We start from the raw sequence: 10,873 nt of genomic DNA on the forward strand, positions 1-10,873 counted from the left end.
CAAATGTTATGTGAAAAATAAATTACAAACATCAACTATGAAATAATAAACAATATATATTTTTTTTTTAATATAGAAAGAAGTTTGTCGAGATAAAACGTGTAAAAAACTATACGATCTTTATTTACCTAACTATTCATATTCAATTTACAACTGTTCGTTTCTTCTTAATATTATAAACTATTTATTTTTTGTTTGAATTAACGGTATTATAACTATGGAATTTTTTGCTTCTGATATCCGCCACCATCTTCCAAGTCTGTGTTCTTGACCAATTCCAGCAATAAGTCGAGTCCCATCCGAAGTGAAACATAGCGCATTGACGAACCCTGTTAGTTGTATCTCAAATAGCGGATTCAATGATCTAAAGGAATCGCCGCATTGCCATAATCTGATAACACCATTTCGCGATCCTATATTCCATAATTACGATAGACGATTAACATTCTTTCATAGAGACAAACGAATCACATATTTAAAAAAGAAAACAGTATTTAATACCTGATGCAACTAGATCTGTATTGAGTAAAGTAGCTATACTCGAAATCCACATTGGTTGACCATTGCTTTCATCTCTTCCGTGTGCGTCTAGCACCGAACACAAAGGTTTTTTCTTTAAACAACCCCAAACGCATAATTGTCCATCGTCTCCACAACTAAAAAAGTGTTCTTCGTTTATAAGCTTTACGGTATCTATGCTACCACCATGTCCATTGAATATAAGTTGCGATTCTTCTACGATTTTCCAAATTCGTATCGTCCCATCGAAACCACCGCTACTTATAGCTCGTTCACGCGCAAGCGCGTCAATCGATGTAACGCCATTTTGATGTCCAAATCTAAAAAAGTAATAAAATGCGACTATAATAGAGTAAGCTACGTTAAAATGATGACAACGATAATGATGTACTCACAAAGATTCAACGTATGCCATATCACCTAAATTCCATACTTTTACGCTTCTATCGTTAGAACCGGAATACAACGTGTGCGTATCTCTACGGAAGACTAAGCTGGTAACGCTATCCCTATGACCTTGCAAGTTTTTTATGTGATTTAAGGTATCTCCACAAAATACTAGAATATGTTTACAACCGCTATCTCCTGCTACCTTTCGTCGTAAGAAATAGATATTTATATATACATGTGAATGCAGATATATTATAAATGAAAGTTTATATAATCTTACCAAAAATTTACCATCGGTACTAATTGCCAAACATTGTACGCATTTCATTCCAGCCTCTGACTTCCTTTTTCCTTTAACGGCTTTCAATTTTGCTCCTTCTTTTAAGCACCCTATTATGTAATATTCGCTTAAGTAAAATTGTTCTCGTAATTCAATGGTTGTTTTATCAAAAGTAACATACATTTAACTAAACTACCATCCTTTGAACCAGAATATAAAAATTTTCCATTGCTAGAGAGACATAAACAGGTAATTGAACTTTTATGTTCTTTACATTTTAGAACAATCGGTTCACCATGATTGATATAATTTGAAGCTACAGTCTTCCGTAATCTTCCCTTTTCTTCTAAATATTCCTCTTGTAATCTTCTTGCTACTGCTCCTTCTTCAAATTCTGCTCTATCTCTTTCTATATTTATTTACAAAACTGGCGTTAAAAAGTGAACACACGGAAGAACCATTTCATATAATAATTTACCTTCTTCTTCGATATGCTGAAGGTATTGCTTTGCAAGTCTTACGCGCTTCTCCTGAGCAGTTTCTTCTTCTTCCTCGCTTTCATATTCTTCGTTTCTTCTATACAAAATAATAATTAATAACAGTTAAAAATAAAATTATTAAATCTAAATTTGGAAATATATAAACACCTCTGATTTTCTTCTGCAAGTTCTTCGTCTGTACTGGCAATACTTTCGTTATCATCAGGTACAGGCTTATTTATCTTCTTTGTCTTCCCCTTTGTTTTAGTATAACCATTAAACTAGAATATGATAAATTTGTAATCCTTTGTAGTACATTACAAATAAATTCAATTGCATCTTGCGACACAGAATAATTTTTATATATCAAAAATCAAATATTTCTAAGTATATACACATTTTTTATACCTTTCTTTTAATTCCTCCGCTACCTTGTTTATTTCGAATAAAGAACGACATATTTACAAAATGCTTTTTCAAACGAATTTTAACCTATTTCACTCCTACCACATGGCTTATTTTTCTTAAACAAGCACTGCCAGCAACCGTAATCAAGAAAGCCCGATATTAATCTATGTAACAAACCGCTACATGGAAAGTCACCGGTAGGATACGGCGATAGCGCACTCTATATTCAATAAACATAGTACACTTTTCGAATAATGCGTAATTGGCAAACCTGACCGGAAAATAATACATTTTTCTATGGCTATTATTTATAGTTTTATTATTCATAGATAACGTAATTATTTGAAAAAAATTAACCCCTTGCCTTGCGATTTAGGTTCCAATAAACAATAAGCAAGATCGGTCACACGTCGAGCGTTCAAAGTTGTGCAGATCGCACATGTCTTCTGATATATAAGCGCATGTGTAACGTACAACTAATTTTATTTTGCAAGATGTTTGATAAATTTGATTACCAATTGATCATTGAACACGGAAGATTTATTATCTTGGAGTAAATAATAAATCAATAACAACGACGTACTACGTCTTTCATACGATACTGTAAGTTACAGGGTTAAGAACCGCTGTAAATTCTTATTGATCCCTTATAATTTAATATTTATGTAAAAAAAAAAAAAAAAAAATATGGTTCAAAAGAAAAGGGTACTTATGGTTTGTTTAGGTATGTTTTAAAATATTTGAGTGTATAATAAATTTAAAAAATCGTATACCATAACGGTATAAAACATTATTTTTATTTTACAGGGAATATTTGTCGTTCACCAATAGCAGAAGCAGTTTTCAGCAACGAAATAGATGCATTAGGCTTGAACGAATCGTGGGAAGTAGAAAGTGCGGCAATCATAGGATATCATACAGGTAAATGTCCAGATCCAAGAGCCATGGCTACGCTAAGAGAAAAGGGTATCACTAACTATTATCATAGAGCACGAACAGTGAGTAAATTTATTGTTATATAAAAACTATCTAATGTTAGTATTAATTTATTTTGTCGTTGTAGGTCAACATAGATGATTTTACCACGTTTAATTGGATATTTGGAATGGATAATAGTAATATTGAAGAATTAAATTATATGAAACCTGCGAATTGTACTGCTAAGATTGAACTTCTTGGAAAGTATGATCCAAAGGGAGAAATCATAATCAAAGATCCTTACTATGTACATAATTATTTTAATACGAAATGTTAATTTAAAATTTTCTATTATAAAACAAGAGCTAAATTAAAACAGATTTATTTACAGATGAACAACAATAATGGATTTTATAAGGTATATGAGCAGAGTACACGGTGTATAAAAGCTTTCTTGCAACAACATAAAGGTATTATCAAAAGATGTATTGCACTTGTGATAATTTATAAATTAAATTTAAAGAAATATAATTATAGCAAGCTTCTTATTTCCAGATGAAACTTTAAAACCAGAATAAAACTTAAAAGCTATTAATATGTATAATTAAAATTATTAAAATATTATACGTGTATAAATTCTTAGAGACAATAAAAATTCATTACAGAATTAAAGTATTGATTCGTTACTACTTATCATTTACAAGTATTCTTTAAAAGAAATTCTCAATCGTCTTTCATATGTAAAATAACTCTCTAGTTTCATATCGTACTAATGCATTTAACTTATACCGATTCTGATTTCTATTAACTTAATACTCGTGTAACTACATATTTACTTGTACAAGCAACAGTTATTTAAGATAAAAACATATATATGTATTTACCTCGTTTTACAAGGTTTCTTACATAACCTTAAGGACGCTATTGTATGAATACCTTTTTAAAGGTGAAAATTAATTTAAAATCAGTAAACAGCAACATGTCACCAAAAAAGAAAGTGTTAATGGTGTGTTTAGGTATATTAAGAATGTTAATTGTCTGTGCAGAGTAATATTGTAAGCGTATCATCTTTCGTTATACCAGTATTAAAAATTCTTAGGAAACAGCTGTCGTTCTCCAATAGCAGAAGCAGTATTTTACGATGAAATAAAAAAGTTAAATCTTTCTGACGTTTGGGAAGTAAATAGCGTTGCACTTTTACAGTATCACGTAGGTAACGGTCCAGAGCCTAGAACTATGTCTACGCTCAAAAAAAGAGGCATTACAGATTATACTCACATAGCGAGACAGGTATATATAACAAATTGTTTTATTTAAAATGTAAGATAAAACGTGTCCTTCTGTTTTCAGATAACAAAGGAAGATTTCTACAAATTCGATTGGATATTTGGAATGGATAGTGGAATAGTATTTGACCTCTGTCAAATGCAACCGGAAGATAGTCAAGCAAAAATTGAACTTCTTGGAAAATATGATCCGAATGGAGAATTAAATATAAGAGACCCGTTATTTGTAAGAATTGTTAACGTGTTATTGTTAAATTATTTTTGTTGTTATTAAATATTTAAATATTTTTCGATTAAAATAATAGGACAGTGACAGCGCTGGATTTGAAAAGGCATTTGAGCAAGCTGCAAGAAGCATAAAAGTATTTCTGGAACGACATAAAGGTAGCTTTATATACCATGATATTTCATTTATTAAGTCATTCGAATAATTTATTTTTATATTATCTTATCAAGAAATAATTTCCTTTACAGATATAGTAAATACATAATTACACTGATTATAATTGCATTGTCATATATACCTTATATATAAACTATTGTACATTGGAATAAACATGAAATATGTAAGTATTACGAATATGAATTATCCTTATTTAACTTTACAGCCACTTATATACACTTCAATAATATTACGATCATCTCCGGAATAAATGAATTTTTGAAATCGTTCTTCCAAGGTACTACTTTGCAAATTATTCAAAAGTCCATCACTTACATCTGTATCCACAATAAGGGCATCGAATTCTTTACCGACTTCGAAATTCCCTACTTGGTTATCCATCGCAAGGGCTAAAGGAATATCGTATTAGAGATTCGGTAACTTGATGCAGTGAATAATTTTGATTTAATTCTAAGAACAGTACCTGCTGCACCACCTAATGTAGCCATATGAAATACATCTTTATAATTAACTGCTTTATAATTATCCTTCATTAAGGACAAATGGATCGATACTTGTAAAGCTGATCTCATTGCATCTAAAATACTACAACTTTGTCCACCTGATACATCTAAAAATAAAAACTGATTTATTGAAATAAACTGTATAATTATCATATAACTATAAAGTTATTAAATAAAAATAATAAATTTATACCAGTGCCAAGACCAATCTTAATCCGATTGCTTTTCAGTCTTTGAATATCACAAAGACCACTTTTTAAACATGTATTTGATGAAGGACAGTGTATAATTGCCGTATCACGCTCATTTAATAATACAAGTTCATTATCTGTAAGATATATCCCATGAGCTAACACTGTCTGAAAATAAGCAGTTTATAGTTTCTTATATTTTGTATATATGTAATTATTTATTTTGTATACCTTATTTGTAAGAAGTCCAGCTGCATCATATACAGCTGCATAAGAAGGATATTCAGGAAAGTTATTCTTCACAGCTTTTACTTCATCTTGATTTTCCGATACATGAGTCTGAAATATTTTACATGTATGTTAAAACAATTCATACACATAGAATATTTTTACACATAAAAAATATCTCATATATAGTACCTGTATATGAAGATTTTTTTCTTTTGCTAGTTTTCCTAATTTTTTCATTAGTGTCATATCACAGCTTAAGGCAAATCTTGGTGTTATAATTGGCTTTATTAGAGGACTCTATAATAATTATCATATAAATAACAATTTGATCTTTATAAAGAAGAAGTAAAATATAAATTTAAATGATATTCACAACCTTACATTTAATTTAGCCAAATCTTCTATAAATTTGTTTATATTTTCTATAGATTGTTCAGTAGTTTCATAATAATTATCACTACGTTTTACATTCATACTTATTTTTCCAATGAATGCCCGTTGACCCTTATTAGCTGCTACTTGTCCAAGAATTATAGATGCTTTTGGATAGAGAGATGCAAAATAACATGCTGTTGTTGTACCACTCTTTATAGTCTGTTGCTATAATTTCAGAAATAATACGATCATCATTTATATAAAATATAATCTAAAAAATATTTTGATATTACGTTACATTGAACTCACCACAACTGTATTAAATACTCGTTCAGCAAATTTTTCATCTGTATATTTCTTTTCTAAGGGAAAAGTATAAGTCTCCAACCATTCTAAAAGTTGTTTATCATATCCAACTCCTAAATTAGGAAGTTGAACAGCATGAATGTGACAATCAATAAATCCTGGTACTAAAAATTGACTATTGCTGAGAACACTGACACTTTCGTTTTTTATATCATCTAAGTTCGGATTTATTACTATATTAGAGATCTAAGCATAAAAAAGTATATTACATAATTTAACAAATATAAGGTTTACCTTAGGCGTAATATTTAATTTATTATGATAAATAATGATATTGCAAATTAAAAATAAATAAAAATAGACCGATACATACTTTGCCGTTTTTAACGTGTATCATACCACGGTCGACGACAATCAGTTCTCCCTGTTCGTTAGAGTGAATAAATGGACCAACAAATATTTTTTCTCTGGCAGACTGAGACATTGTGTTAATCTTTCTTAATATTCCAAATTTACTGTAACGCGCACCATAAATGTTTAAGAATAAGATAAATGTAATATAAAATAGTTACAACAATTTTTTATCTCTCTTAATATTTATCATTAATAAATATTGTATATTTTTTTTTACTTTTCACCTATTTATTAATATCCTATTAATATTCTTTGAATAGTACTAGTCTTGTATTGTCTTATAGTATAGTAACGGAAAACATATCGATGTAACAAACAATAAGAAGATAAAACTAATATCGTGCCGAAGCTATACAAATATTTATATTTGTTTTTATATACTTATCTTCGTATATTATACAGAACAAAAAAAAAAAAAAAAGATGATCGTAAAGAAAGAACAAAAATCTGAAATCTTAAAAAAATCGGATAAGATGATGGATACTCATCGAGAATTTTTGGATATGGATACCGATGAAGAAGATTTTGGTCACCAAGGTACGATAATTAAATACATACATCTTAAAATTTCGACTAAATCATAAAAGATCAGCGATCAGTTAAGATTTAGTTATATTGAATCGAATTACTGAATTTGAATATATTTTGAGGAAATGTGCAAAACAATTTTAAATATATGCATGATAATTCTAATTTCTATTACGATATCTAAATCTCTGTAATTCTGTTCTCTGTAATTGAGAAAATAATTTAAGATATTTAATTGTATTGTAGAATCACCTGATGCAGGCGAAGAATTTGTCGTTCCCTCAGAACCGGAAAAGCCTATTTTCTCCGAGAAAGATTTAATTGCTTTAGTAAGAACACCAACGTAAACCAACGCAATTTGAAATTTTAAAACTTACTTGTTGCCCAAATCGGGTCATCAGAGTCCATAACAAGATAATTTATTGCAAAATATATTTTTTTTAATATCTACTTAATATATATGTACAGATAAAAACATTGTGGACTTACGATTATTTATTATCGTTTGATTCGTTCTATCTAAGAAGTAATACTAAATTAATTATGCATCAAATTTTATATAGTATTACAAAATTGTAATAAATCAGTCTAATGAAACATTACTGCAGAACTGATTTATAGTTTGAATGAAAAAGAATTAGACTAGAAGCCACACTTTAGTATTATGAAAAATTCCTATCAGTCTAATGATAGGAATTTACTGTAATGCCATCTACGGCGCGACTTTTAAGATCCTGTTACAGAAGTGGAAATACTTTTGTAGGTTTCATTGAAACGATTAAATGTTTTCGTTTGAATATGCTTTTAGGTGAAATATGTGAAAGATTTAACGATATACTCTTGCAATGGCGTAAGTTGGAACGAGCATTCCGATGAAACAATTCAAGAATATTTTAAAAATCCGTCATATACAGTGCTAACTACATTTTACGATAAAGATGAATTAAATGCTATGTTCGATATCCCGATACATGCATCTAAGGGATTTACATATTTCTTAAGATCATCATGGCAAATTTATACCCCAGAAAATTTTTTAAAGACCGTTTCATTTGGCAGTATTAGCAATAATATTAAGAGTAATGTCCTAAAATTTGTGGAAAATATGTATGCACCGATTGTGCTGCACAGCGAAGATTACGCTTCATGTATCCAAATAAAATATTATAATTTTATCATTTTAATTTTGTTCGTGTAGAATAGTATACGTGGTATAATAATTACAAAGTTTCAAAATTTTATTTCTATTTGTTATCATTACCTCGTTATCTCGAACAAAAATAACCCATATCAGAGCTACAATTTCCCATAACGAACAGTTTTAAGAAACGACGTATTTTTAAATTTACACGAGTTTATCGTACATCTAATGGAGGAAGTTTATAAACCAATGGGTAGAACTATCTTATACGTACCAAAAGAACGTCTTCTCCAGACATTTTTAAAATCGGATACAGGCAATTATTTTTTGTTGGGTACAAATAAAACAACGGCCATTTCCGAAGAAGATGAAAGAAAACGAAAATTAGTCGACAGGCTAGAGAAAGTAGTTTGCTTTTGGATCAGACAGATACGTAGAGCAACGATGACGTCGATGAGAAGACAAATTAATAATATACAAGATGAAGTGGACTATTGGAATGCAAAGCGTCAGTTTCTCATTAGTTGAATTAACTTTTCTATCTTCAGCTACACTACATCTTTTCTTAATAAAAAGTATCTGTTTCGAATTCCTTGTAGATTCAAATTTGAATCATTTGTGTACTCAACTTCTTAATACGGAAGTTCGATTAATCATCGACATTTTGAAAAATTTGCATTCTCCAAGCGCGAGTGAATTAGAGAAATTAACTATCCACATTGATGCAAGATTAGAGGAAGCGTCGTCGAATTTAATGTACTTAAATATTCTACTTCGTTTTTGTAAAAATTTAAACATTCCAGAAGATGTCGAAAATTCTGTGACAGAAGCATTACTTCTTATATTATTCATTTGGACGGAATCGTCGTTCTATTCTACGAAGTAAGAACAATGACTTATGTTGAAAAATAATATTTCCGTATGTGATATTTCTATATAGTAATATTTCTAGGCGTAATATAAAAATATTATGTCAAGCATTAAGCTCACAAATAATGGAGCAATGTAAAAGATATATCAAACTGGACGTTGCTCTTGGGAGTAATCCCGAAATGGGAATACAGATGCTAGAGAAATGTATATTTTGTTGTAATGTTTATAAAACAATATATGATAACGTATGCTTTCTATAAAATATACTTTCTTGTATTAACAGCTGATTGGTAGATTATTAACACTTATTGCAGGTCATGATAAATGTTACATGTCGTATCAATCTTAACAGAAAATGGGACATAAACCAGCAAGAAGTTTTTAGCAAAATTAATATTTTTAAACAAAGATGCTACGATGTCATTGAAATTTGCGAAGCTTTAATAGTATTTGGAAGGTATTTGAAAGAAGAAGAAAAAAAAGAAAAAGTAAGATAGAAATTAATAATCATTTTTATGTGATTTAATAGAGACGTTAAAATAGGATTAATCGGAGGCCCAAACGGAACCGAGTATGAAGCATATTTACGAGAAATTGAATCTTTATTTTACGAAAACTTAAATGAAATTATAATGGCACGTGACATCGTGTTCGATGTTACAGGATCCATTTGGTTTATAAAGATCAAACAATTTAGGTATATGGATTTGCAATTAGAAAATATGGTAGTAAATTTAATTAATGATATATTTAAAAATGTAAAGAATATAGAAGAAGGTATCGAGGCTATTTACGTTTTACAAAAATTTAAAAAAAGAGAGAATTTACGAGAATTATTGCAAAAAAAATGGATACAGGTATATATCGATGCTGTGTGTATTAATGTAATTGATCGCTAGTAAACGTTATTTACAATAGTTATTAATAATAATAAACAAATTCTTAGATATGGAAAATATTTAGTAACGAAATCGAATACTGTTACATCAGTGCGATTAATCGATCCAAGGAAGAGACTGATGTTGGCGTAACTTTGTTATGCATTTTACAATACTTAAGAAATCAGCATTCTATAATCACAAATGCATTAGATTGGATAGGGGATTGCGACTTTGGAAAGTGAGTAAAGCAACCTAGATTATTTAAACAGATTTATTGAAATGATAGATTTGCTTCTTTAAATATCTTATTCCTTTCTGCTAAACATCTTTTTTATAACATGATTTCTCTACATTCGTATCTCTGAACAGGACGTATTATGCATGATTTCAGCTGTGTTTTGCAACGATATGAACATGTAGTAGATGTAATTGACAAGAGAAGAAAGATGTTTAACATTTACAATACAAATGGAACGCAATATATATAATGCGAAATTTTATGTTATTAAAACTGTGGTAGAAGGTAAAAATAGTTTCATTTTAAGAGAAAAGATAATAAAAGATTGATTTAAAAAGTTTTGTATAACGAGAACCTCCTCTGTCACTTCATTATCAAAATAATGATATTGCTACAATTTTGGACGGGGTACTGTACTCGTAATTTTTTCTAAATATATGTCGTTTTATTTTCGACTTAAAAGAAATGATAGGAAATCAAATTAAAAAATTAAGTATCTATCTGACATA

At 29.3% G+C, this 10,873-nt stretch overlaps 5 protein-coding genes across 10 annotated transcripts; 3 read left to right on the forward strand and 2 right to left on the reverse strand.

Moving 5' to 3' along the window:
• Positions 1–59: 59 nt before the first annotated feature.
• On the reverse strand, positions 60–2,263 carry LOC100744642 (U3 small nucleolar RNA-interacting protein 2). Of its 2 annotated transcripts, none has more exons than XM_012394421.3 (8): positions 2,077–2,263; positions 1,837–1,949; positions 1,668–1,762; positions 1,371–1,598; positions 1,190–1,299; positions 915–1,111; positions 502–839; positions 60–413 (listed from the first exon to the last, which is right to left on the reverse strand). In XM_012394421.3, exons 1-8 carry the CDS (start codon positions 2,125–2,127, stop codon positions 181–183), a joined length of 1,365 nt encoding a protein of 454 aa, XP_012249844.1. In that variant the 5' UTR covers positions 2,128–2,263; the 3' UTR covers positions 60–180. The 2 variants fall into 2 exon arrangements, with proteins under 2 accessions (XP_012249844.1, XP_003485928.1); XM_003485880.4 differs by having other exon boundaries at positions 1,668–1,765.
• A 69-nt stretch (positions 2,264–2,332) lies between these two features.
• LOC100744878 (low molecular weight phosphotyrosine protein phosphatase) lies at positions 2,333–3,576 on the forward strand. Its single transcript, XM_012394425.3, has 6 exons — positions 2,333–2,473; positions 2,513–2,800; positions 2,884–3,074; positions 3,140–3,301; positions 3,386–3,464; positions 3,550–3,576. The coding sequence occupies exons 2-6, from the start codon at positions 2,764–2,766 to the stop codon at positions 3,570–3,572; spliced, it is 492 nt and encodes a 163-aa protein (XP_012249848.1). The 5' UTR covers positions 2,333–2,473; positions 2,513–2,763; the 3' UTR covers positions 3,573–3,576.
• A 205-nt stretch (positions 3,577–3,781) lies between these two features.
• On the forward strand, positions 3,782–4,856 carry LOC100748916 (low molecular weight phosphotyrosine protein phosphatase). The gene is made up of 5 exons (XM_003485915.4): positions 3,782–4,010; positions 4,094–4,284; positions 4,345–4,506; positions 4,586–4,664; positions 4,755–4,856. The coding sequence occupies exons 1-5, from the start codon at positions 3,923–3,925 to the stop codon at positions 4,769–4,771; spliced, it is 537 nt and encodes a 178-aa protein (XP_003485963.2). The 5' UTR covers positions 3,782–3,922; the 3' UTR covers positions 4,772–4,856.
• Positions 4,666–7,883, reverse strand: LOC100749035 (guanine deaminase). 5 transcript variants are annotated; one of them, XM_012394422.3, is made up of 10 exons: positions 7,609–7,819; positions 7,484–7,528; positions 6,663–6,804; positions 6,293–6,535; positions 5,990–6,208; positions 5,798–5,905; positions 5,609–5,716; positions 5,380–5,545; positions 5,147–5,293; positions 4,666–5,072 (listed from the first exon to the last, which is right to left on the reverse strand). In XM_012394422.3, exons 3-10 carry the CDS (start codon positions 6,771–6,773, stop codon positions 4,873–4,875), a joined length of 1,302 nt encoding a protein of 433 aa, XP_012249845.1. In that variant the 5' UTR covers positions 6,774–6,804; positions 7,484–7,528; positions 7,609–7,819; the 3' UTR covers positions 4,666–4,872. The 5 variants fall into 5 exon arrangements, with proteins under 5 accessions (XP_012249845.1, XP_033180861.1, XP_033180862.1 ...); XM_033324970.1 differs by lacking the exon at positions 7,484–7,528 and having other exon boundaries at positions 7,721–7,883; XM_033324971.1 differs by lacking the exon at positions 6,663–6,804 and having other exon boundaries at positions 7,609–7,869.
• Positions 6,911–10,873, forward strand: LOC100744998 (dynein-1-beta heavy chain, flagellar inner arm I1 complex). The gene is made up of 11 exons (XM_024372646.2): positions 6,911–7,240; positions 7,478–7,560; positions 8,040–8,379; positions 8,551–8,880; positions 8,972–9,254; positions 9,325–9,490; positions 9,560–9,702; positions 9,775–10,102; positions 10,192–10,364; positions 10,518–10,614; positions 10,647–10,873. Exons 1-10 carry the CDS (start codon positions 7,126–7,128, stop codon positions 10,612–10,614), a joined length of 2,058 nt encoding a protein of 685 aa, XP_024228414.1. The 5' UTR covers positions 6,911–7,125; the 3' UTR covers positions 10,647–10,873.

This window comes from Bombus impatiens, unplaced genomic scaffold, assembly GCF_000188095.3.
Source record: "Bombus impatiens unplaced genomic scaffold, BIMP_2.2 scf_0089, whole genome shotgun sequence".
In the NCBI taxonomy this organism is placed as follows: Eukaryota; Metazoa; Arthropoda; class Insecta; order Hymenoptera; family Apidae; genus Bombus; species Bombus impatiens.